This window comes from Sabethes cyaneus, chromosome 1, assembly GCF_943734655.1.
Source record: "Sabethes cyaneus chromosome 1, idSabCyanKW18_F2, whole genome shotgun sequence".
NCBI lineage: Eukaryota > Metazoa > Arthropoda > Insecta > Diptera > Culicidae > Sabethes > Sabethes cyaneus.
In genome coordinates, this window is record NC_071353.1 from 110,568,446 (window position 1) to 110,595,977 (window position 27,532).

General features: G+C 44.1%; 1 protein-coding gene across 1 annotated transcript in view; it reads right to left on the reverse strand.

Annotated features, from left to right (window-relative positions):
* The window catches only part of LOC128746098 (serine/threonine-protein kinase 32B), a 125,204-nt gene that overhangs the window by 37,882 nt on the left and 59,790 nt on the right, over positions 1–27,532 (reverse strand). Inside the window, exon 5 of the mRNA XM_053843147.1 lies at positions 3,520–3,557. Within this exon, the coding sequence (XP_053699122.1) occupies positions 3,520–3,557 (38 nt within the window). The remainder of the gene's footprint in view (positions 1–3,519; positions 3,558–27,532) is intronic.

Genomic DNA, 27,532 nt, shown 5'->3' on the forward strand with positions numbered 1-27,532 from the left:
ACGCCTAGCCACCTCCGAACTTTCGGTAATCAGATTCCTCTCCTTGTCGTTGCACATAACAGGAGTTGGCATGGTCCGATCCCTGATTCCGTTGATAGTATTAAAGAAGCTTCTCGTATCGTGCCTCTCGAAGCAATTCTCCGCCTCCGCAAGAACGCGATCCCAGTGCTGACGTTTCTTACGACGGTGAAGTCTCTTTTCGGCAGCTCTAGCATCACGGTATGTCTCTCTGCTCTGGCGCGTCACAGTTGCAGCCAGAATGTGACTTCTAGCTCGATTATTCTCATCAGTCACTCGCTGGCACTCTGCGTCATACCACTCACTGGAAATGGCTGCAGCAGTAGTGCCCAACACTTCCCGCACTCTAGTACTGATCACGTCGTGAATATGTCTCCACTGTTCGTTCAGGTTCTCTCCGAGATGTTCACCGATCCGCTCATCAGTCTTCCGAGAGTACTCTGCAGCAACTCCCTCCGCTGATAACCACCGAATGTTCAGTCATATCTTCCACGTTGGCTTCGATTTGAATACGATTCGATCGGAAACGAACTACGAACCTAGTAAGTACTGCGTCACTGGCTTTCTCTTACCTAATTTTCTGCTCTTGCCCCTTCACGTTTTGTCCCGCTCTACGGATACCGTAAAACGCTTTTGTTTTCTATACTTTCTTCTACTGTTCGTGTAACTCGAAAGGAACACACGATTCTTATGATAGCGTTAATGTATTTAAACAGCTTCACGTCATGAGCACTCAATTAGATTAATATAAATTGATATAAAGGAAACATCTACATTCCACTGTGCCTGTGTGATTTTATCGCACCCACCGAGACCAGTAGTGATTTAAATATTGCTGAAATAGGTCCCTGGAGTTGTGAGTTAATCTTACAGTATCCGATATGTAGACGTTGATTGTTCGACGCCACTACTGCTACCGAGTAGGAAGAGATTCGGTGTCAACGCTTCCATTTCTTCCAAATCTACAGACCTGAATGACCAGATATGGTTGAAAGGTCTCAAATCTAACCAAACAAACAAACAATCATTTCATCCGAATCTAACAGCAAGTAGGTTAGTGGTCTGCTGTTCCCGATAGATTCGGCTTCCACTATGAGCGTTTAAAGGCCTTCGTCACTTAACTACCTGTTTTGTGAAAACTATCCATCACCGACTGAAGTTTTTGGAGCGGAACCTAAAATTAAAAAAGAAGAAAACTTACCCAATTTTTTTCTACTATGTATATTTTATTCACGACAGATACGTATTTCGCCCACGATTTGCGGGCTTCCTCAGTTCGAAAACAGACACTGAGGAAGCCTGCAAGTCGTAGGCGAAATACGTATCTGTCGTGAATAAACTATACATAGTAGAATTAAATTGGTTAAGTTTTCTTCTTTTTTATCCATCACCACCTTTACTGAACGAACCAAACGTTCCCAGCTGCCACCCGTACTGGGGGCCGATGGCGAGATGAACACTCATTTTGAGTGTGCATTTGTAAAGGTTGATGCCCCTGCCGTTTCAGCACGTTCGATTTTTTCCCCTTAGCACGAAGGGTAGCTAAAGCAAAACCAAAACGAAAAACCAGAACCAGAACCAGAACCAGAACCAGAACCAGAACCAGAACCAGAACCAGAACCACAGAACCAGAACCAGAACCAGAACCAGAACCAGAACCAGAACCAGAACCAGAACCAGAACCAGAACCAGAACCAGAACCAGAACCAGAACCAGAACCAGAACCAGAACCAGAACCAGAACCAGAACCAGAACCAGAACCAGAACCAGAACCAGAACCAGAACCAGAACCAGAACCAGAACCAGAACCAGAACCAGAACCAGAACCAGAACCAGAACCAGAACCAGAACCAGAACCAGAACCAGAACCAGAACCAGAACCAGAACCAGAACCAGAACCAGAACCAGAACCAGAACCAGAACCAGAACCAGAACCAGAACCAGAACCAGAACCAGAACCAGAACCAGAACCAGAACCAGAACCAGAACCAGAACCAGAACCAGAACCAGAACCAGAACCAGAACCAGAACCAGAACCAGAACCAGAACCAGAACCAGAACCAGAACCAGAACCAGAACCAGAACCAGAACCAGAACCAGAACCAGAACCAGAACCAGAACCAGAACCAGAACCAGAACCAGAACCAGAACCAGAACCAGAACCAGAACCAGAACCAGAACCAGAACCAGAAAAGAGAGAAGAATTTTCAATAGAAAAATAACAAACAAAACCTAAAACGTCAATCTGTTAGGTGAAAAACGAGCATGAAACAGTAACTTTTTTATAGGCTATAGCGGCTCACCGAAGCAGCTTTATTCAAGCAAAGGAATAACGAGATGTAAAACTTATATTTAAATTCATATTTTCGAGGATAAATAGACAGACTTGCACCCTTCGCAGTCAAACGGCGCCACTCGGGCGCGATCTTATTCGCTACCTGATTTCAAACGGCGCGGTGTATTTTGAAACGTACCTTCTGGTTGCCTTGGAGCCCAAAGGGTTAATACATCCAAGTCCAATGCAGCCTCAAATAGAATCGAGTGGTGTCTACTACTATGCAAGCTTTTGCTGGATCATGTGTTTTTTGTTCTGCTCGAGTTATCCCGCTGCTGACTGTACCACTCATTTGCATATCCTTTCGAGTATTATCCTTCCTCTGGTAAACCGTCATTGAAGAGGCTTTTTTCACGATGGAGTGCTCCTTTGCGAAATCTACATTCTGCGAATTGCGATAATCCGCAACTCAACTACGGTTCGATGCGGTCTTGTGCTATTTATGCTTTTTTCCTCCCTTGAATGCTGCGTAGCGTATGCCTTTCTTTTGATACCGGATAAGGAAAACCAGGAGCAGCTGGATCCGTTCTAATATCTGTGTTTGTGAGATGCGGTGTGGCAGTGTACTAGAGTGACGGTGCCGGTTGGTGGTTTAAACGTTGAATTGAACTAAGCACAAAATAATAATGTAAGAGTGCTCATACGAACATGATTGAATTATTGGAAAAAGAGGTGCTCAAATTAGTTTTAATGCTTTTGTTATTGTATAGCAAAGATAAACAATGCAGTAATTGACCCGAATACCCCCGATATTCACCAGTCGAACCGTAGTTTACTCGGCTCAACCGACCCTGGTGAAATTTAGGAAAGCAATATCCAATGTGAAAATCAAAATCAGATTAACCTCAACCAACCACGGGTCATAATCTTGTGAGTGTTATAGCAGTGCGGTTTATCGATTTGATCCAGTACAATGTATTGACAGCATACGAGTATGCTATGGGAACCAATAAACTCGATTAATAGGCAGCAGAGATGAAGCAAACATCGCATTGAATCACATTTAAATAGAGCACGGTTGTTTCTGCGTTGAATCATGAAATTTGTAAGTTAAAGTCAAGTGAGGCAGAATCACGATTTCTTAATCTCTTAATGAAACCCATTTCCTCTTAATGAAACCCATTTCCTTTGCCCTAAAAAGTAAAATTTAGTTTTCAAGCACAAACCTTCCTCATCCAGCAGTATGTTGTCCGGTTTAATATCCCTGCGGAAATAAGAGGAAGAAAGTAAAAAGAGCATATTAGAATGAGAACAGACGAGTTGAAATTATTCATGAATAAGTGATGGATGTGATGGATATGATGAATAAGAGTTTTTGTCTGAAAATAAATAAGGTTATAAAATGCGTATAAATTATTCAATATGCCGACGGCAGAATGGCGGAGGAGTTCGTACATAAACGTTTCATTTTGCGGCGCATTTAAGCTTAAACAATGGAGACGCATGGTCGATTGTGCCTTTGCCATACCTACTAAGCGTGGCGTGTCTTTCAACCTTCTATGCCCTATGACCTTCTATGCCTGAAAGGGTTTCGAATGCATACCGGAGCAAATAAATTCCATCTGGAAGCAATAGGAAGCGTAAATATTTAACGAGTACCCGTCCGTACTTGCAACTTCCCGTACCTAAGTAAAATTCCACACTCGTTCGGAAGGACCAATGGATGTGATAGTCGCCGCTTTAGTAAAACGTTCGTTTGCACGAGTGCGTGTTTGTATTTCTGACATAATCAGGATAGGAAACAGCCAAGGATGAAAAAAATCTTCAATTGCGCTGGCCAGACGTCCCGGAAAGTGTCCCGCATTGGTTTTATTATCGTGTCAGTTGAATATTGACACGAATAGACAAATGAGAGAGGTAAGACAAAATTTTCAGGTAATTTCGTAAAACTTTTCAAAAAGAATCCTGTGAACGGAGAATTGTTACATCAAGTGCCTTCATACATCTTGAAAATACAAGTAATTGTGAATTTAGTTGTTTCTGAATAACTTAGACATGTATTCTGCTTATGAAGTATTCCACCACGCACATATATAAAGATTTTTTGACATTAGCTGTGGACCTCGCTGAAGCTGTTTGCAGTAGGAATAATATCAAGAACATCAAAGTCCAAACTCCCGGATCCTCTCCTCCACTCTTTGTTCCCCTCTCACTCCTACATAAACGATCCGCAGCTAACGTCATTCTCGTTAGTGACGGAACCGCAAATTACTTCATTGTTTTCTTCTTCTTCTTCTACTTCTACCAGCAAAGGCCGGAGTCGGGCTTTTGTCGTATCAAGAAATCCTCTTCACTGTACTGTATCTTGAGCTATTCATCACCAATTCGTTGCGCGTCTCTACACACGCAAGTTGGCTTCAACCGGATCGAGCCATCTTGGGCCCCTCTATTCTTGGCGCCGTCGGTCCTATTCTTAAAGAGAACATGCTTAACGGCACAGTCGTGCGGAATTCTTGTGATCTGGCCGTCCCACTGTAATCTCTCAACTTCCGTGAGATATACGATGGGAATCTTTCCAAATAATGCATGCACGTCCGTGGGTCATACGCCAGCGTCGCTCTCCGATTTCGGTTTGTACTCCGTCGAAAATAGTCCGCAATTTAATGTGATGTCCATTCATACCAGGGTAATTGTGCCAGGGTTTCTGGTAATGATGTCGCGATCATCTACGAAGGCTAGCAGTTGGCTACTCTTGCGAAAGATCGTTCCTCTCTGCGTTGCTAAAGATCGATGTTGAATAACACACAGGACGGTCCATCCCATTGCCGCTACTCACTGGATAGCGGGTGTTGGGGGCGACGTGAGAGTGTCAGTTCAAGATCGAGAAGCGTGGGGACGACTCCTAAATTCGGCCCAGATTCAATAAGCGGATTATCAAAGAAAATGTAAAGTAAATGTCAGAAAGGGTATTGCTGATTGCAAGAAAAAGTATGCACTTTTCAAAAGTGCGCAATCGCTCATAAAAGTTCTATTTTAACTTGAATCGTCTTTGGTGCACGTATTGCTTGGAATGTAACGAAAAATTGCGCCAAAAATACCGTAACGATTCAATCTAAAATAGCAATTTTACTAATGGTTGCGCATTTATGAATGAATGTTTTTTTGCAATCAGCAATACATAGTAAATTTTTGTTTTTCGTCGTGTTTAGATAGACATCGCTATCATACCAGGAAGCACAGGAATTATATCATAAGGAAAAACATTTAGTTAGTCTAACGGATAGCTAGTGGAACAATAAAGATGAGATGATAAACCTCCAGTCAAATTACAGTGTACCCCAGCTAATCTGACACCCAATAAACCGATGGCTCGATAATCCGGATCTCGATAATCCGGAAAATTTCAAATTAAAAAGTATTGTACTAAACTTCTTTCTTGAAGTTTCTTTAAAAATAATTAAATATATCACAACTTTGATGACGGGTACAATTAAGTTTAAATTTAAAAAAATATTGAATGTGAGATGAGCGCTCTATTTCTTCCAGTGCTTATTACTTCAACCGGAAGTCAAGCTTGTTTAGAAATTATTTAGAAGAAAATGGCGAATCCTCGTTGAGATGCTTTCACAATTCTTGGAACAAGTACTTGCAAAATTGTACTTGTTGAAGCGAATAAGGCAAAGTTTTTAAAACCTTTTGAGTGATGACGGAACCAACCAAATGTGCTGGAAAGAGAAAATGTCTGTGCTCGGTGCGAGGGAGAAAAGCATTTTGGAGGTACACCAAAATGTTGATCGAGTGCGCATTATGTGGAAATAATAAAATAGATTGCTTTTTGTTGAACCCTCGAACGTAAATCAAAGTTAAATTATAGTGGTTTCATGGATAGAATTCATTAGAAAAAAAAAACTTGAAATTTTAGCAACTTCTTGGCTACCAATTATTCAATCTTTGTGCTCTTCAGAGCTCGCAGCAGAAAATTTACTAAACTATCAACCGCACATCCACTTCCGGAACGAACATTCCAATCCCAATTAGAGCCAAGCATCCATAATTTCTCAAGTTTATCAATTAATTTTACAACTCGCGCTCGCGAATCCGAGCTGCATCGCCGCCTTCGGATACTGGAAATGGTTTCAATTAATATGACCTTCGGCTGTCGGCGAAAGGAATGACTGGCTGTGCTTGCCACTACCACCCAGCAGCAGCGTGGCAGAACCAGTTTGGATCCAGACAAAGTTAAACCGTATAGAGGACGAATAAAATAAGGAACAAACAACCGCGAAGCAGCACCTTATGGTAGCTGTAAGTTTAATTATAAATTTCTTGATCTCCAACCCCACGTAGCTCATTTAGACCGCGCCACAGCGCCGCACAATGTAATGTCTAGCTAGGCTGTAGGTGAGTGGTTGTGGGTGGCTTCAAGCTAAAGTTATTCTACAACGGCAGTCGTCCTCGTTGGGTTTCGTGCGAGTTTCCGGTACTTCTCGCTGGCGAGTGACCACGGTCGGGAACTTTATGGTCCGATAGGAATGGAGAAACAGCGAAAGCACCGTAGAACCTACTACCTTCTACCTACTCCGCAATAGTGGTGGGTGAGCTTCGGCGGCAACTGATGGAACAAAATTTAATAGCAGTACTTTTTCTATTAAGATTGATAGGAATTGTTCCTCCGTGACGCCCGCCCACCGTCCTGTGGCGTAACCTTACTACCGCGGTTAGCGACCAGGAGAGTTAGGTCGTAAGCTTTATTTACAGCCAGTGGCGCCAATTGAACTCTTACGGTATGAGCAATAAAACAGAGAAGAAAAAAGTAATCACTTCAGGAAAGTTTTCTGAATGAATTAAGTTTCCCGGTAAAATTTTATTCTAGAAACAGGTACGCACGTAATCTAGTAAACTTTAAGATTTAACGTAATATTCGTTGGGCAGAAAACTATCAACGGATGAGTTTGCCGATGCGATTTAAATTTCCTCAAATCAATATTTTCTTCGGTTGTTTCTGGGTATGAATCATTACGAATCTTTTGTTGGGTAAAAAAATTTCCTGATTTGAATTAAAATTTGGCTACGTGTTTGATAAGGAGAAACATACACTTCCCACATATACATTTGATCCAAGACCCATTTTCAAATGGACGTATTTATTTTCGTGGGAATTATGTTTGCAAAATCGTATTTCGAAAACTATCGTTTGCTCCAAAATGTCAACGTATGAGTTGTAGGATTTTGTATTCCAAACATGAAAATATTATACACTTGCTTATTCAGCCGAGAGCCGGGGTGGCTCTTGCCGTATCAAGAATTCCTTTCCATTGTACTTGGTCCTGGGCTACTCGTCGCCAATTCGTTGCGCGTCTCGACACACGCAAGTAGGCTTCAATCTGGTCGAGCCATCTAGCACGTTGATCCCCTCTATTCCTGGTGCCGGTGGGGTTCTTGAAGAGAACGGATTTCACTACACAGTCGTCCGGCATCCTTGCGACGTGGCTGGCCCACCGTAGTCTCCCAACTTTCGCCAGGTGTACGATGGGAATCCCTCCAAGCAGTGTCTGTAGCTCGTGATTCATACGTCTCCGCCACTCTCCACTTTCCGTTTGTACTTCGCCAAAAATAGTCCGCAACACCTTTCGTTCAAAAACGGCAAGTGCACGTATGTCTTCCGTAAGCAAAGTTACTGTTTCAAGTCCGTAGAAGACTACCGGTCTTATTAGCGTTTTGTACATCGTCAGCTTTGTGCGGCGGCGTCTGCTCCTAGATCGAAACGTTTTGTGGAGGGAAAAGTAGGCTCGATTTCCAGCTTGAATGCGTCGTTGGATCTCCTCACTCCCCAGCTAGCATTTTCATATGTATAAAAAAGGTAAAAATCAGCATTACGTACAGATATACATGCTAAATAAATCGTATTTCATGCGCAAAATTGGCATATCCGTACTATTTTGGAGGCGATATACGTGATTACGAATAATTTTGAGCGTAACGACTATATAAGTATTTATATACGATAATATCCGATTAAGCGCGAGTCGCTCTGTACTACTCTACGATTTTGTGCTGAAAATCGTATGTTTGTCAGGCATTATCATTATATACGACAGAAAATCAACTTGATCCCACTTTATCCAGCTTTAGTTACGATTTTGAGTTTGTTAGGAGATATTTACGAAAGTTTTCGTACATTGATATACGAGTTGGTGCTAGCTGGGTCGTACTATTGTCGGCGGTGACAAGAGATCCCAAATATACGAGCTCATGAACCACTTCCAGTTCATCGCCGTCAATAGTAACTGTCCGTGGGAGGCAAACGTTACTTTCTCGGGAGCCTCTTCCTACCGTATATTTGGTTTTCAACGCATGAATTGGTAACCCAATTCTCCGAGCCTCCGTTTTTAGTCCGGCGTAGATTACCTCCGGCGTCCCACGGTTTCTAGCAGGTCGTCTGCAAAGGCTAGGAGTTGGCTATTCATGCTGAAGATCGTTCCTCTCGTTTCGATGCCCGGTCGCCGGATCACACCTTCAATAGCGATATTGAAACCCATACAGGACAGTCCATCCCCTTGCCGTAGCCCTCTGCGCGATTCGAAGGGACTTGTGAGTGTCCCCGAAACGCGCACGTAGCACATCACTCGTTCCAGAGTAGCTTTGATCAGCAGCGTCAGTTTGTCCGGAAAACCGTACTCGTGTATTATTTGCCATAGCTGTTCGCGTTTAACGGTATCGTATGCTGCTCTGAAATCCACGAAAATATGATGCGTGGGCACGTTGTACTCTTGACATTTCTGGAGGATTTGTCGAAGAGTAAAAATTTGATCCGTAATAGCACGGGCCCCCACAGCGCCCGCCTGATACTGCCCTACGAATTCTCTTGCTATTGGGGATAGACAACGCAACAAAATCTGGAAGAGCACCTTGTAGGCGGCGTTGACCAGCGTAATGTCGCGGTAGTTACAGCAGTCAAGCCGGTCGCCCTTTTTGTAAATGGGACAGACTACGCCTGCCATCCACCGATAGTTTCTCCCAAATCCTTGAAATCAGCCAGTAAAGTGCCGTTGCTAGCGGTTCTTGGCCATTTTTGTAGAGTTCTACCGGGAGCCGGTCCTTTCCGGCGGCTCTATTCGTTGGATCTCTTCGAGATCGGGTGCCGTTATGCTGCTGTTGTTTGTAGGTACTCCGAGGTTAAATTCCATTGCGTCTCCTGCTGCTATATCGCCGTTGAGGTGCTCATCGAAGAACTGCTTCCACCTGTCGACCACCTCGTGCTCGTTTGTGATTAGTTTGTGATCCCCTCCCTCGTCCTTACACATGTAAGGTTTTGGTGTGTGGGCCTAGCGAGTTTGGTTCACCTTCTCGTAAAACTTGCGGGTGTCATTAGCGCGATACTCACGATCTCTGTCCTCTTTCTGATGCTTTTTCCTCCTCAGGATCGTGGTCAACTCATTCCTCGCTCGTCGATACTTGGTCATATTCTCTCGTGGATATAATTTGACTAGATAGCTTTCCAAGCTCTTTTTTCCTCTCTATCGCTTGTTGGCATTCCCCGTCAAACCAATCATTTCGTGTACTCGAGGTTTCCACACCTAGCACCGCGGTTGCGGCCTCGTTGACGGCCGAGGGTATCCTACTCCACCCGTTTTCGAGGGTCGAAGCATCTAGCTCCACAGAGGAAGTACATGCGCGTAGACTGCGGCAACTCGCCGGTTTCCAGTAGCCGAATGTTTAGCCGAAGAGGGCGACTTTGTCGCGAGGTATAAACCGTCGATAGTTTTGAGCGCACATGTACTGCTACTATGTAGTGGTCCGAGTCAACATCCGCACTCCGTAGGGAGCGTACGGCTGGCAAAGGGTGAACATGTGCATTCCATAACCTCTGTTCATTAACTCCTATTCCTACCTCCACGAGGTGCCGGCTGGGGTACGCAACTTCGGGTGTCGTATGCTAACAGGAAAGAGGGCACAGTGATTCCCGCCCACATTAAGATGGCAGCCCCATCGGCGGGATAAGGACCTTAGGTTAACAGCCTACTGTACCAGAACATACAAAAAGTTACCGAAAATGAAAGAAGAAATCTCTCCGGATAATTGGCAACGACCTTTAGCATGAAAACACGGACACGAATCGGAACATGGAATATACTTACCCTTGCCCAGCAGGGCAAACTGGCTCAACTTCCAAGGGTAGCTAGCCGCCTGAAGCTTGAAATCCTGGGGCTGAGCGAGGTCCGCTGGCCGGGTACTGGCGAACCGGGCAAGTCTTGCTCTACTCTGGCATACGAGGTGAAAATGATACTCGAGAAAGAGGAGTTGGATTCCTACTGAGCCCAGGGGCACATGCGGCCCTGATGAAGTGGGAATCTATAAATGAGCGAATAATCGTTGCCAGATTCAGAACACGGGTTAGGAACTTTACGGCAATCCAGTGCTATGAGCCAACAGATGCTGCCGAACTGCAGGAGAGTTTTTACAGCCAGCTGAACAGCGTGGTTGAGAAAATCCCGAAGGGGGACATCCAAATTCACATGGAGGACTTCAACGCGAAGATTGGCTCAAACAACGCGGACCTTGAACGCGTCATGGGACGCCATGGCCTAGGAGAGATGAGCGAAAACGGGGAGCTGTTTACAGAATTCTGTGGTAATAACGACATGGTCATTGGTGGATCGCTCTTCCCCCATAGACCAGTACATAAAGTCACGTGGGTTTCCCGCGACGGCCTTACAGAAAACCAAATCGACCACATCTGCATCAGCCGGAAATGGAGTAGGAGCCTTCTTGATGTACGCAACAAACGCAGCGCTGATATTGCATCCGGCCATCATCTTGTTATCGCTGAGATACGTCTCCGCGGCGCACGTGTCCAACGACGGGAGGAGAAAGTTGGGTGTCGCTACGACGTCCGCCGATTGGAGAATCCTGAGGTGAAAAGGGCCTTTGTTGAACAACTTGAATCTCGAGCCTCGGAGTTGCCACCTGGTGGAACCGTCGAAGAGCAATGGACCGGCATCAAGAACGCCTTCATCACGACCAGTGATGAAACCCTCGGCAAAGCGCCCAGCAGGCGGAGGGAGTGAATTTCGGATGAAACTTGGGGATCGACGAGCGGAGAGAGGCGAAAGCCGGCATTGAGCGAGCGCGGACCAGATCGTCTAAGACGGCTGCCCGTCAACGATACGCCGAACTGGAGAGGGCTGTTAAACGTGCTTGTAGGCGGGACAAGAGAGCCTGGACTAACTCCCTAGCCGAACAAGGAGAAACCGCCGCCGCCAATGGTGATATCCGTTTGTTGTACGATAGATCTCGCCGCCTTAGTGGGGCCAGGATGAATACAAAGATGCCACTAAAGGACAGAGCTGGTCAGCTATTGACTGACCGTACAGAACAGCTTAAGCGATGGACTGAACATTTTGAACTACTCTTTCGAGTTTAAAATGTCAGAGACCAGCAAAACCAGCAGCGTATGACGCCTACAGTTAGTCGAATCAATCGCGTGAACTCGGAGGCGCCATCGCTGGATGAAATTGTAGCAGCAATCAAAAGTATGAAATCCACTAGAGCGCCGGGGATAAATCGTATTTCAGCCGAAATGCTCAAAGCTGACCCATCTTTGTCAGCCCAGATGATGCATCAGCTTTTCAGCAATATTTGGGAAACCGCAACTTTTCCAGGGTTGCAGGGCATATTGGTCAAAGTCCCTAAGAAAGGAGACCTATCTGAATGCGGTAATTGGCGTGGCATCACGTTGCTCTGTATTACTCCCAAAGTACTCTGTAAGGTAATCCTCAACCGGATCCAGGAGAAGATCGACGCTTCTCTCCGGTGGCAGCAAGCAGGATTCCGTGCTGACCGATCACGTGTAGACCATATCACAACGCTCCGCATTATATTGGAGCAGATCAACGAATTCCAGGACTCTCTTCTGCTGGTGTTCGCTGACTTCGAAAAGGCGTTCGACCGACTCAATCACGAAAACATCTAGGGCGCACTTAGGCGTAGAGGAGTTCCAGGTAAGCTAGTCCATCTCATAGAGGCTCAGTACGAGGCGTTCTCGTGCAAGGTTTTGCACGACGGCGTCTTGTCAGACCCCATAGGGGTTACTGCTGGCGTGAGACAAGGCTGCATTTTATCACCGCTTCTGTTTCTCATCGTTATGGATGAGATATTAGTTGGAGCAATTGGCAGTAGACCAAATCGATGATTGCCTTGGAATCCTCTAACGATGGAACAGCTAAATGACCTCGACCTAGCCGAGCGACATTGTCTTGCTCGCACAACGCCGAAACGATATGCAGAGCAAGTTAGACGATCTCTCCGAGAGCTCCCAGGCAGCAGGTCTCACAGTCAATGTAGTGAAAACTAAGTCAATGATAGTGAACACTGACAATTCCACCAACTTCACAGTAGCGGGACAACAAGTTGAGCAGGTGGACGCCTTTCAATATCTTGGTAGCCAAATAACGCCCGATGGTGGTACCAAGACTGATATAGCCACACGGATCAGGAAGACCAGGGGTGCCTTTGCAGGTCTGCAAAACATTTGGCGCTCAAACCATATCACTCTACGTACGAAAACCCGAATCTTTAATTCAAACGTTAAATCCGTACTGCTGTATGCCTACGAAACGTGGTGCGCCTCAGCGGAGACAACGCAAAAACTGCAGGTATTCATTAACCGGTGCCTGCGATACATCATGCCTAGTGGCCTGATAACTGTATATCCAATGAGGAACTCCATCGTCGGTGTCATCAACGGCCAATAGCCACAGAAATTCGTGAACTTAGGTAGAAGTGGATCGGACATACCTTGAGGAAAGGAGCGAACGAGGTTTGCAGAGAAGCACTCGACTGGAATCCACAAGGACAGCGTAGAAGAGGCAGACCCAGAGGCTCATGGCGACGGAGCTTAGCCAACGACATCCGGGCTGTAGACGAGAACCTGTCCTGGCGACAGGTAAAAGCCATGGCGGGTAACCGTGGCGGCAGTGGAGATCTCTGATTTTATCCCTTTGTTCCGCCGAACCGGCGGACATGGAAACTGGACAATTTATGTGTTGTTGGATAGATAAAACGACCAGCAATTTTATGGGGGGGGGGGGGGGGGTTAGAGACCAATTTTAAGGAGGGCGTAAGAGGGGAGGCTTCCATACAAATAAAATGCAAGTATCCTCATAACTCTAGAACTAATCAAGCAAATGGAACCAAATTTGGCTTATGGGGGTTATTGGAGACATGAATTTATTTTATGATGGCTTGAGGATATGGACTCTCATACAAATAAAGCAGGAATTTTTACGTTTGAACCCTATTTTCTGCTATGTAACAAGCGGTAAGCTATGGAGCAAAAGACAGTGAATCGACGCCGCTAACTTACGTGCCTGTTGCCATTCATGTCTGTGTGGTATGCAGCCACCTGATAAATAAGTGTATAACACGTATCGTGAAATATACGTCAGACTGCGCATCAGCATATCCCTCAGCGCCAGCCCGAAGTCGTGCTGTTTGTTCTTCGGTTTCGTATGCGCTGTGAGTTCGGACATCTTTCGGGCATTGTTCGGGGATGTTGCCATCGTACGATGATCTTGTCCCTTATTGTGTAGTTAACCTCCTTGAAGGTAAGTTGTGTGTTCTAGATACTGCATGTTGGGTGATTCCCAGCGAATGGCCGTTTTACACATTTGGCGACCGCGACAGGTTTTTTGCTGCTCATCTAATTAATAGCGTAATCTTATCAAACAGCGGCAAAAATAAATCATGGCTTCTGGGAATCACTCAATGTGTGGCTGTAATAAACTCTGAAGTATCCGAAAAAAGTGAATGCGCAAATTGAACAGGGAATATGCGCGAGAAAATGGCGGCCGCGTGTGGAAAAGTACTCGGTACGGCCTGCGCCATTTCTTTTCTCTTTCTCTCCCAAGAAATACGATGGTAGTGAGAATCGATAATAGCTCGGGACGAGCAGTGGTAGTTTTGGTGCACGACGGCACAAAGATTGTTGAGAGTTCGGTATGGGAAAGCAGAGAGATCGGACGCTTGTGTGTTTTCGCGAGACATAGGATCGAAAGATCAGTAGTTTTCGCTTTGATTTAATATACGCGAGTGCCACTAGTTGGAATTCCTATAACCAAGAGTGACTAACGATGAGTTTATACCCCGCGGATCGAAATGAGTGATGTTTTGGGCTAATTGTGATGAAAAGTGCGATTCCGAAGCAAGCTATTTCAACTTTTTCCTTAATCGGATATGCATGGCTAAGTTGTGTGCGTCTTCTTTACAGAGCGCAAGAAAATTTCCGTTTCGGCAGTTCCTGTATAATGTGTTTCAAATGCACAATGCATGTGTGTTAGTGAAGCAGCTGGGACTTGTTAATTTTTTTGCCAGCCCATAGTTTCGTGCTTTCCGTGTGTGCATTTCGCTGCTGCGCTACTTGTCGTTGAAGCCGGCGACGAATAAACCGGATTAACGCCGTTTGTCTTTCGTGTTTTGCTTGCTAGTGGTGGGAATAAGAGACTATCAAGCAAACAGTCTGTACGGGTCGACGTGAAGTAGTAGATGTGAAATAATGCTGTACATAGTGTACGGGTACCATGCTTCCCATGTGTAAGAAGTAAGATCTGATCTGTAGAGTGGACAGAGGACGTTCCGACGAGTGCTTAGATAAGTAGTTGTTTGGCTGTTTGTTTTTTAGGCTAAAGACTGATGTGTGGCGATGTCTTTCTTGTGTGCTGTCCGTTTTAAAGACTTTGCTGGCCCATCGGGAGGTTGACTCGGTTAATAATACATTGTACACTGTACACTTTATACAATTGAATGTACTTTTAAAATATAGTTTATTAATTAGTATATGACTGCGATACATAAGCAAGTGCCACTATAATAGATATTCTTTATATATATTGAATATTCATATTACTCATTATTTAATACATTTACATATACATTCTTAAAAGGGAGGGAAGGGAGCATCAGGGTATCGAATGAATCAAAGACTGGATGAGGGATGTGGTAACCAGCCCAAGTCATATAAGGTCGGAGAGGATTTTGACGCGCCCTTCTAGCACACAAATCATCACGCAAGATAAGTTTGCACGGCGAAGTTATGTATCTAGAAACCGAAGGTCTATGCTGGAAGGAGTGTCTTATATTCCCGTGGAATCAAATAAGCGACATTGCTTATAGATCCACCCAACCCCTTTTGATCCTTCACGAACAGCATTGACATGAAAGTTGCTGGATAGATAAATTCGATTCTGCAGTAATTCTACTTGCATCCAATGGGAAACCCTTGAGGTGATGGTGGCTAACCCCATACATACATACATACGACGGCACAAAGATTGTTGATACATGAAGACGCAGGGTGCTGTTTGTTAGCTCGGGACGAGCATTTGTAACAAGTTTTTTTAGCTCGGGACGAGCATTTGCAGTGGCGTTATATAACTCGGGACGAGTATTCGTAATGTGTTTTTTTTTAGCTCGGGACGAGCAATTGCAGTAACCTTATGCTTGTAAAATTGACTTTTTAGCTCGGGACGAGGAATTTTCAAAATTGTTTACCAGCTTGCAGCTTTGCAATATTAGTTGCCAGCTCGTGACGAGCATTTGAAAAATTAGATGCCAGCTCGGGACGAGCATTTTGCAAAATTAGTTGCCAGCTCGGGACGAGCATTAGCAAGGTACTTTGATAGCTCGGGACGAGCATTCGGGGAATTGATCAATGGCTTGGGACGAGCATTGCTAAGAAATTTTACCTCGTTCGTAACGAGTAAATCGTCGCCCATGTTATTTTGGGTAAATGAGCGAGAAGGGCGAATAAAGCAAAAAAGTAAATTGCATGGAAACCATGGCAAGGAAGCAAATTTTGCGAGAGTATCAGGATATTATTTGCACTCAGTTATTTTATCTTGCGCTGATGTTTTTTTTTTGCGCAAATAATGCCTGCATAAAAGAAGTTATCAAGATTTTTCGATAATTCACTATATATGTAGTGAAAGTTTAAATGTTGAAAATTTGGTAACTTTTCAATTTTAAATTAAATTTATCGAAAATTGATTGTTATTAGCTTCAAAGCAAACTTTGAAGCTAATAACAAGCTTATGCTTGTTTGCTTATATTTTCAGACGAAGTTTTTACATCATAACGAGGAATTTACCTATTGCTATTGAGACAATGTCTAGTCCAGGTAGATATGTTCGTGCTCCCATTTACGGAAGCGATAGGGAGCATTCGTGTGAATCGGAAGACAGCCTAGTATTTTCTCCAGGCCGGTTTGTCCGCATCAGTAGTCCTGATGAGAACACCGTGGAGTACACTGGCGATTCGCAGGACGACCCGTACGCCCACTATCGGACGATGGTGGATTCTGACCGGGAAAACCGTGAGCTGAGAGAGCGTGTGCTTGAGTTGGAGAAAACCATTACTCAAATCCTGGATTTCGGTAAGCACCGTCGTAAAGGAAATTGTTCTCCTGAAGAAGTTGGGATACAGAATGGTAGTCGCGAGGCACCTGCGGTGGTAGAACCAGTCTCCACAGCGTCGGTGATGGTATTCGACAATAGCTCTCAAAGTATCAGATGGGACAACATTAAGCTTTTTCCTAAAGGTGTTCCTGCTAACAAAATGTGGGAAGCTTGGACGAAATATTACGAGAATTTTGAAATCGCTGCTTCGTTGTCAAATGCAAATGATCCAGTTAAGCGTTCCCAGCTACTATATTTATCTATGGGAGACGACCTTCAGGGCATTGTTCGGGCAGCTAAGCTGAAACCTGTTCCCGGCGAACCCGACTGCTATGAGACTTTTGTTAGGAATATTGAAGAATATTTGAAGGGATTAACCGATATTTCAGCTGAACATGATACGTTTACGTCAATGTACCAGGAAGAAGCCAGGCTAAGGGAGAAGGTTTGGCTGTGTGGTTATAGCCCATCTGACCAAGACCGTTTTGTTCGTACACAGCGTCCTTAAGGGATTAAAGAATCGAAAGTTAGCAAGGGCAGCGCGAGTATATGGATATGAAACCAACTTTGTTGTTCAGTCAACGACAAGGAACGAAGCCTTGCAGCCCGAACCTCCGAAGTTTGAAGATCCAACCTCTATCATGGCTGTATCACGTAGTTTTTCTCGTGATGGGGGCTTGAAGAGAAGACGCAGAAATGCAGATGAGAAAGCTATTGGAACAAAACGTTTTCGAGGTGAAGTAAAGCCTCTATTGCAGCGTAGCGAACGATGTTCGAGATGCAATCGTGCATCCCATACTGGAGAACGGTGCCCATCATTGGATAAAAATTGCTTTTCTTGTGGACGGCGCGGTCATTTTGTTGCAACATGCCGTAACAAACGGGTCAACGTTGTGCAAGATAGACGAGGTGAATCGGCCCTCCTACCCATTGAAGATAAAACGCAGGTGAAGACCGATTAATATTGTTTGAAATTTGGATGAAATATAATATAATACCTGTTTTTTTGCAAGTTTTTTTTTTAATGTTGATTTCAATCCTTTTTTTTAGTTTTAATAAAATCAGTTGTTTTTTCCCTTGTGGTTTAATTTGCAAGTAACTTTTTTATTGTTTTTTTTCCTGAGAGTAGGGGGAGGATGTGTAGTATGCAGCCACCTGATAAATAAGTGTATAACACGTATCGTGAAATATACGTCAGACTGCGCATCAACATATTCCTCAGCGCCAGCCCGAAGTCGTGCTGTTTGTTCTTCGGTTTCGTATGCGCTGTGAGTTCGGACATCTTTCGGGCATTGTTCGGGGATGTTGCCATCGTACGATGATCTTGTCCCTTATTGTGTAGTTAACCTCCTTGAAGGTAAGTTGTGTGTTCTAGATACTGCATGTTGGGTGATTCCTAGCGAATGGCCGTTTTACACAATGTCAAAAGAGAAGGACGTTCGAATGGCACGTCATATTTGCGATGAACGTGCTTTAGCTTTTAAATTCAGTTAAACAATGGCACTAACAGATTCTTATATGGCAGTTTACATTAGTCCTTGATCAAATGATCTGATATAGTCCTACGTCACCCTTTCGTACAACCCTGAGGGCTAGTTTTATACTAATATATGAAAAAAACAAAAGTTCATAACACCCTAATAGGTGAATTCGTGGTCATCTTAATGGTGCCGAAAGATGCGTTATGTTTTAATAATAAACTTCTCCGAAGACACCACTCTTGAAAAATTACGCAGTTTTTTCCAATTGCTATTATCCGCTCTTTTTCGAAACTGGACCACTGTGCGTTGGCGTGAGTAAATTCTAGCTAAATAGAATCGAGAACGATACCCTTATAATTTATTTCCTCTACTAAAAACCCGATACTAAAAAACCTAGTGGTGAATTTATGCCGCCGGAATAAGCGTAAGAGACGAAACGCAAAGAGAATCTCTCATTTGCACATTGGACCATTTGAAATGTTGCTCGTCAAATGTTTAGGTTTAGAAAGAAACTATTTTCACATTCAAATTCCAATTCCAATCGAAAATAATCGAGTAAAAAATGGCTTTTTTAGCGATTTGAGCTGGAAATGATCATACAGAAATCGACACGTCTTCAGAACTTCTTAATTCAACTGTTTGTTAACGCTGTGCTATAGTTATCATCCATATGCAGCCTAGCGATAAACAATCTTCAGAGTGTATTTTAACCTACTAAATAACTTTATAGAACATAGGAAAGCAATGAAAACATCGTGTACAGAATTTTTGAGCAGAACTGATTTTAAAGTGGCTGTTAGCTTCGGGGTACAATGCTAGCCTAACATGCCAGTTGTCGTATGTTCGAATCTCGACTGAGCGGTGCCGCTACAGAGTCAATGGTGCTTATTACCAATCTCACTTCACGGTGAAATCAACGTGAAGTGAATTCGACCCTATTCCGAAAGTCACGCAAGTGAGATGAAAAGTGAGAAGACACACCTCCCGTGAAAACAGAGTTATTCCCAATGTCATGCGACCTGCGTGGAATCGAAAAAAATGACATTTCGCGTGAAAACATTCCACTTGGTTTTTAGATGGTGAAATGATTCCACGAAAAGAGGTAAGTTTTGTTTATCAATTTTTATCGATTTATTAGTCAGCAGAGGGCTGGTTTTAGTATTTTTAATATGGCAAAAGCTAATTGCAACTAATATTCTATTGCAGGACCGTTTTGGACTAATGAACTATGATCAAAACAGTGAATACGACGGGACGTTTTCAGTCAGCGAAAAATCTGCGCCGATCGCTGCCAGGTGTCCAGTACAGAATCGTCACGGTCCGGGTAATTTTAGTACAAATTAATTCCTACTAGCAGCACCAATCCGTTCAGAGTGATAGGTATGTTAAACGACACGACATGCCAGCAGCGGTATAGCGGCAAGGAAGTTTACACCACGTTGTTCAGCATATCAGGTTTACGTGTCGCTTGTCGAAAATGGACCGGAACTATACACCGTGCAACTCAAGCAGCAGAAGAATCTCTCAATGAGATAATGCATGCATTAGTGCGAATTTCGAAGAAACATTTTTCCCCCAAACCAACTTTGGAAACAGCCTACGCCGCCTGTTTTCAGAAGGCCATACCTCCCTCTAATCCGTCGTTCTTTTGCCGGCTACAGGACACACTGGACTTTAGCACTCATTTCACCGACAATGGTGCTGTCAGTAACGACAGTGACGAGGACGATCAATTCCTGGCCAGCAACGGTGACATCAGTGAAGTAGGAACTGTAAGATCACGATCTACATCGAGGCAGAATAACCATGACGTCGACGTCGATATTCAATTCCTGCCTATGTTGAGCGTGCCGATGGCTGAGAGCAACGATTGTTAGGAAGGACTACCGCAACGAATATGAAAAGAAAGATGCTCATAGTGATCGTCCAAATGCAAGTGACTGTCATTTGTCAGCTGGAAGTTTCTCAAATCAGTTTTTCAGAGTTTTTCTGGAAAAGTAAAGAGCCGGCCACCTAACTGAGGCGAAAGAATCACGCTGCTGTTTGGGATAGAACTCAAACAGAGCTTAATAGTTTGTATTACTTTCCGTAGACGAACAACTATGACTGTCTTTGGAAAGCCTTACTGGAGTAGCAAGCTAAGGTATTCTGAGGTAGCTAAGGTATAAAATAGGTACGTTGTTACATAACCGATTTTGCACACTACACACAAAATTGGTGATCAATGAACAGCGAATTCAGATCGAACTTGACGCTGGAATATGAAAGGCAGAAACACGATTGAAGTTGTAAACAACTATTGAAAAATGTGATCTACTAATAGAATAAATTTCGTGCGTTTCTAATTTCTACGATAACCTCCGTTTTATGATGCGCTAGGTCCAGTTTCCTGGATCGCATCCAATCTTCAACAATGCTTATAGAGTGGGCAGCCGTCAACTCAACCTCTCTGATAGATTCACCGTAGACTTCCAAGGTGATATCGTCCGCAAAGCCGACAATCACCACCCCTACCGGGAACTTTAGCTTCAACACCTCGTCATACATGACGTTCCACAACACCGGGCCCAGTATGGAACCTTGCGGAACCCCTGCGGTGATTGGAACGCATTTCTCCTCCGTGTTGTAGCATAGCACACGATTCTGGAAATAATTTTCCAGGATCCTGTACAGCGACACCGGCACCTGGACGTTCCGAAGCGAGTTTGCTATGGAGTCCCAGCTAGCGCTATTAAACGCATTTCTCACGTCGAGCGTGACAACTGCGCAATAACGGATACCTGTCCTCTTGGGCTGGATTGCCACCTCGGCTGTCTTAGTGAAAGACAAGGTGGCATCCACCGTAGATATGCCTTTCCGGAAGCCGAATTGGTTCCTTGACAGACCGTTTGTACCCTCCGTGTACTGTACGAGTCTGTTAAGGATAACCCTCTCCAGTACCTTGCCGGCAGTATCGAGTAGACAGATCGGCCTATATGACGAGGGGACACCCGGAGGTTTTCCCGGCTTCGGTAATAGGACCAGGTTCTGTTGCTTCCATCTGTCCGGGAAGTGGCCATCTTCCAGGCATCTACTCATTACTGCCCCGAATAATTCGGGAGCCTCTAGAATAGCCGCTTTAAAGGCCATATTCGGGATACCGTCTGGCCCCGGTGCCTTGCTCACCTTTAGGGATTTGGCGATCTCGATGAGCTCCTCGTTCGTAACCGTCACTTCCTCCCCGACCTCCAAACCGCCGTCGCCCACGTTACTTTGGATGTTCGGCTAGGAGGCCGACCATCCTACGCTATGGTCTGAGATACAGGAATGTCGGCCGTGGGACGACTCAGCGGCCTGCAGAGCCTTGGCTCGTGGCGCGGAAAGAGGCCCTCGATGATCCGCTCCAGCATCTCTGGCGATTGCTCTGCGGGCGCCATCACGCCCTTGGTCTTTGTCATTACGACCCTGTAGGCATCACCCCACGGATTTGCATTGGCACTAGCACATAACCTTTGGCTAGCACATAACCTGCTTTGGCTCGTTTACTAGCTTTTATCCCACTCTTAAGCGCTGCGCGTGCAGCAACAAGTGCTACTCGACATTCAACCCTGCCTTCGTCCGAACGAGCTCTTTGCATAATTCTCCTCGCACGAAAGCACGCTCCGCGGAGTTCCGCTATTTCAACTGTCCACCAGTAAGCCGGTGACCAGCCATACCTAGGTCGACCTTTCCTAGACATTGTAACATCACACGATCGCGACAGTACCTCAACCAAATGATCAGCGTTCGGATCGGGCATACCGCGATCACCGCACTCTATTCGGATCGCTTCCACAAATACAGTATGATGTCTTCCATCCACGAGTGGTTGGAGTGTTGGCTCTACTCGCCACCTGCCGCCTCGTTATCTGACCGACACCATAGCGGACCACCTAATGGTCACTGTGAGTGTAGCCATTGTCTACCCCCCAGTCTCCTATCAGACCAGGACTGCCGAATGTCACGTCGATGATAGACTCCGCACCGTTCCTACTGAAGGTACTTGTGGTGCCGAAGTTGGTCAAATCTACGTTGAGCTTTGCCAGAGCCTCAAGCAGAGTCCGACCCCTATGGTTCGTGCGACGGCTTCCCCACTCTACCGCCCAAGCGTTAAAGTCTCCCGCCACAACCACCGGCCTTAGACCAGTCAGCACAACTGATACTCGGTCTACCATTCGCGTAAACTGCTCGATAGACCATCTCGGTGGAGCATAACAGCTGCAGTAAAACACTCCACCCACTTTGGCAACCGCAAATCCCTCGTCTGCGGTTGACACAACCTCTTGAACCTGCTTGTCGTCCATATAGCCGCCGTCCCGGACCCATCCGACACCCAGTTGCGGTTTCCGGCAGGGACGCGATATGGGTCCGAGATGATGGCAATGTCCGTTGCCGACTCGGAAACTGCTTGGTGTAACAGCTGCTGAGCCGTGCTGCAGTGGTTCAGGTTGAGTTGTGTCACTTGCACTATGATCGTGGCTTGGTCGCCGGCACAGCAGCCGGGCACCTTGGACCTCCCGTTACGTGCTTTGCGTCCCTTTTACCGGTACAGATCAAGCACTGGGGAGGCTCCGCGCAGTCCCTTGCTTTATGGCCAGCACTGCCACATCTCCTGCACAATTGGCTCCTATCTGGCCCTTTGCAGTTCCAGGCCTTATGCCCGTGCTCGAAGCATCGGAAGCAAGCCTCCGATTGCTTCAGCACGCTTAGTGGGCATACCGACCACCCCACCCTTACGCAGGCGAACCGCCTCGGTTGCCACCACCGCTCCACTTTGCTCTTTGAAGGCCTGTACGACCTCACACACATCGGTGTTCTCATCCAGGTTTTTAAGCTGGAGAGTCATTTCTGATGTGAGAGCACGTACCTGCACTCCCTCCCCGAGCACTCCTTCCGCTATAGACTTGTATGCGGAACTCTTCTTGGAGGCGTCTTTCTTCAACTCAAGGATCATGTCGCCCGTGCGTGAGCGGCGGATGCTCCACACGTCCGCGCCCAGGTCCTTGAGTAGGGCATCTCCTCTCATGGCCTTCAGAACCTCCGAGTATTTCGACGCGTCGGTTTTCAGGATAAGAGCGTCGCCCTTCCTCGCTCGCTTCCCTGTCGGTTTAGGTGAAGCTTCCTCTTGGCCGTGACCTCGATCCACGGGCCACCCGTCTTGGTGTTTCCCACTGCTTGGTCGGTTGGCTCCACCAACTCGCTAACCTGAGGGCTTTTACCGATCAGGCGTTTTTTTTTGGTCCACCAGGGGTGCCATCCCCCGGGGACTGTCTCAGACGCTTGGCTGATGCCTTACCGCTGTTGGTAGCGCTCTCCGTGGCTTCCAGGGCCACGTTGCGACACGCCGTCAACGAGCAGGCAACCGTTTGTACTGACTAGAACGTAACTAGACGCTAGACTAGACGTAATGGGTAGAACGAAACAAACCCATTGATGTGCCACGGCACCATGAACAGAGGGACCCAACATACAAGATGGCTCGACCATGTCGAAAGCGACTTGCGACTAGGACGCCGGAGAAAACGGCGACGAATGACCCAAAATCGAGTTGAATGGAAACGACTGCTTGATTAGCTACCCTGGTTCTCTGATGCTGATGACGACGACAGCAGGACATATTGAATGGATTGTTTGCTAAATTTGATCAGTAGTATATAATAAATTTATTTAAAGGCAGTTTAATACAAAATTACATAAATTTTTCAGTTGAATGAACTTACTTCAACAATAATTCGTATACCTATGACACATTCCGCCGTGACGTTACAACGTTTTGACTTTTCTTTGCACAGTATTTATGTTTTAGCTGGGAAAATCGTTGAGAAACCCCCAAATATTATTATATATTTGGAAAGAGCATAAAATTTCCTATTAAAAGTGGACAAATTAATAGCATTTGCTTTGCCCAGATTGTTTTGGAAAGCAAACATGTAGCGTGACGTTACAACGCGCCAGAAATAAGTCTTTTGGTTCTTCTGTTAAAAAACATGAAAATTCTGCTCTCTTTCAAATTTTATCTAAAGATTTTCTTCTATGATTTGATAAGAGATGAATACTGAACAACTTGCCGTTTTCAGAATTCCGATAGTTAGTGAAGTTAATTTTTAAACAGCTTTTACTTTTCGTGACGTTACAACGCTCTGCTTTGCACAGAGAGGGTCGTAGCTCCGTTGTAACGTCACGAAAAATCTGTTCATTTAATATTCGTTAATTATCGCTGTTGCTGCCCTCTGTACATGAGGGATAATCCAAAAATGTGTTGTTAATTTGTCTTTCACTATTTCGCCTACGTAATTGTGGGGTTGTTCACAAATTACGTCGCGCTGTGGGAGGGATGCTAAGAAAGTGGGACATAAGTAATAGCATCGAAACCTTAAGACATAGCATAATAGTTGCTTCAGAAAAGTTTCTTCATTTAAAAAGCCCTTTCTAGTGGTGAAGAAATATTCGGACATTAGGGTGTCCTCAAGCAGATACAAAAAATATTTTCTCTATTTTAAGTCAGAAATGGTTGCTGTCTACAGAAAATTTGTAGAAAAACTAATTTTAAGAAACTTTGTTGAATGGTTAAGATTTATATTTCTTACATAAAAAAAGTTATAAGCCAAACTCTTAGGGACACCCTTAAAAAATTTTTTTTCGATCTAGCTCTTAAATAACCCTTTATATGGCTTACAAATGTTTTAGGAAATTGGTAATCTAATTAAATTGCACATTTTTGTCGAAAATAGTAGAGCACTATCTTTTTCCCTTTAGAAACTATCACTGGCTTTTTTATTTTTATATGTACTCTTTAAGAGGGTGTGTCTCGGGGGAGAGCAGCTATGAGCAGCTAATCTCACTTGTTTTTTTTTTTTGAGTTAATTTATGCTGTATTCCACCATGTACAACTTAGGGTAGAAGACTGTGGAAAATCTAAAAAAATATATGAAGGCAACCGTAGGTGAACATGTATAAATAAAAGAAACAAGGGATAGCTCCTTAAGGAAAAAAGATAGATTTCTGCTATCTTCGACGAAAATGTGCAATTTAACTCGATTACCAATTTCTTAGAACATCTAAAAGGCGTACGAAGCGTTATTGAAGAACTAGATCGAAAAAAATTTTTTTTAAGGGTGTCCCTAAGAGTTTTGCTCTATAACTTTTTTCACGTTAGAAATATAAATCTTCAGTATTCAACGAAGTTTCTTGAAATTAGTTTTTTTACAAATTTTCTGTAGACAGCAATCATTTCTGAATTAAAATAGAGAAAATATTTTTTGTATCTGCTTGAGGACACCCTAATGTCCGAATATTTTTTCACCACTAGAAAGTGCTTTTTAAATGAAGAAACTTTCTTGAAGCAACTATAATGCTATGTCTTAAGGTTTCGATGCTATTACTTATGTCTCACTTGTTTTGAATCCGTCCGGCTGCCCGCCGTGACGTTACAACGCGAGCTTCAATCAGTTGTAACTTAGGTTCTACTTAATTTATCATCATTCTTTAGGCACCGTTTTAAAGGTATTTTTGAGTACAAAGAGAATATGGATTATTAGATTGTTCGAATTTGTACTTTTCTGCGAAAGCTAAAAAGTACACCTTTTTCGTGACGTTACAACGCAAAAAAATGACCCTATTTCATCCACTTGAAATACAAAATAACTGCAAAATTACATCCAAACTATTTTTGGAATGGATTCAGCATATATTCCTTTGTAAGTTGGTCGAAAACAAATGATATTATGAAATGTTTTAGCGCACTGTAGCAGTATTTTTAAAAATATCACGAAAAATCATTTATTTCTTGTAAATTTCATTTATTTTCGATACACGTTTTATATAACTTCCGAAAATGCTAGAATATCAGTCATGGCAGTTTTGAAAGGTTCAAACATTGCCCAATCATGAAAAAATATTCAACAATGCTAAAAGCAACTTTTATAAAATGTCTGGTTGGCATACCGGCCCGCGGAATGTGTCCTATAGAGAATTTTTTGAATAGTTCCTATAACTCACAGTAGCGTTTCAATATTCAACTGACACGATAAAGAAATTAATCAATGCGGGACCATTTTTGGGACACATGGTAATCCGGAACAAACCTTCCAAATCCGGTACAGTCCCGCAAAATCCAACACGTCTGGTCAGTATGATTTCAAGTCCAATTTGATGTCTCCGCGTCTCAAGTCCCAGCTGGCCAGGCTAAAATTAAAATACACACCTCTATTCTACATGCCGATAGGAGTCGGATCCGATCAGAAATTGCGCTTCGATCGGAATACATCCTATGCTATAACACACGTCGATCGGGACGTTTCTGATCGGAACGAGCCCGATCGGAATGCAGAATCAAGGATGATGCAGAATCAGATGGAAATATGGCACATGTGCACTACTGTACTAGCACTAGCCTTTGAGCACAGGCCGTCCGTCCGGCAAGGGAAATAAGAAAGGCATCCCTTTTATTCCACGGACCATTGATAAGGGACCGTAGATTTTATTGCACAAATTCACATGAGAAGGCAAATGAAACAATCCGACGCTATTCCGTCAATCTTGTCAATGGGGTTATTATGCAACTCACTTCACTGCCAATCTCACTTCACGAATGAAATTTTTTTCACTTCACTCTACGTGGAATCGGGAATAGGTCAAAAAAAGTGACGTGAGTTTGGAAGTGAAATTTATTTCACCGTGAAGTGAGATTGGTAATAAGCACCAATAGGATCTTTGCTCTAGCCCCGTAATTTTCCTGTATTCTACTAACCGGCTGCGAAGTCTGTCGATAAAGAAGGGTCAAGTACTGAAGGACGTTTACACGCATGGCTTTGCTTTGCTTGATTTTAAAGAGGTTTCTTTACACAAATCATTAAAATTCGCAACCAGTAAGAGATAGATAGTTGTTATATGCAGCAAAGTTGCTTATTTTAGTGTGTTCTACAATTTTTGTGAAGACGCTATTATTTTGGACGCGTTTAAAAACAAAAATTTGTGTCACCCTATTAGGCGGGTTCACGGTCACCCTAAAAGTGTAAGAAAATGTGCTATATTTTATTAATTAACTGCTCCAAAGAAACACCCGTTGAAAAATTATACATTTTTACTATATTATTCTATTTTTGAGGTTTGGTCCCATTAAAGGTTTGGTCATTAAAGTTTTCTTGAATAAATTTCATCAATCATTTTTAAATATCTTTTGACCAGTAGAACCAATTCTAGTGAAATTTGACAGATACATTTGCAGTATTAACCTCTCGTTTAATACTAAAACAATTGAAACTAGATAAATTATCTTGGTTAAAATCGCT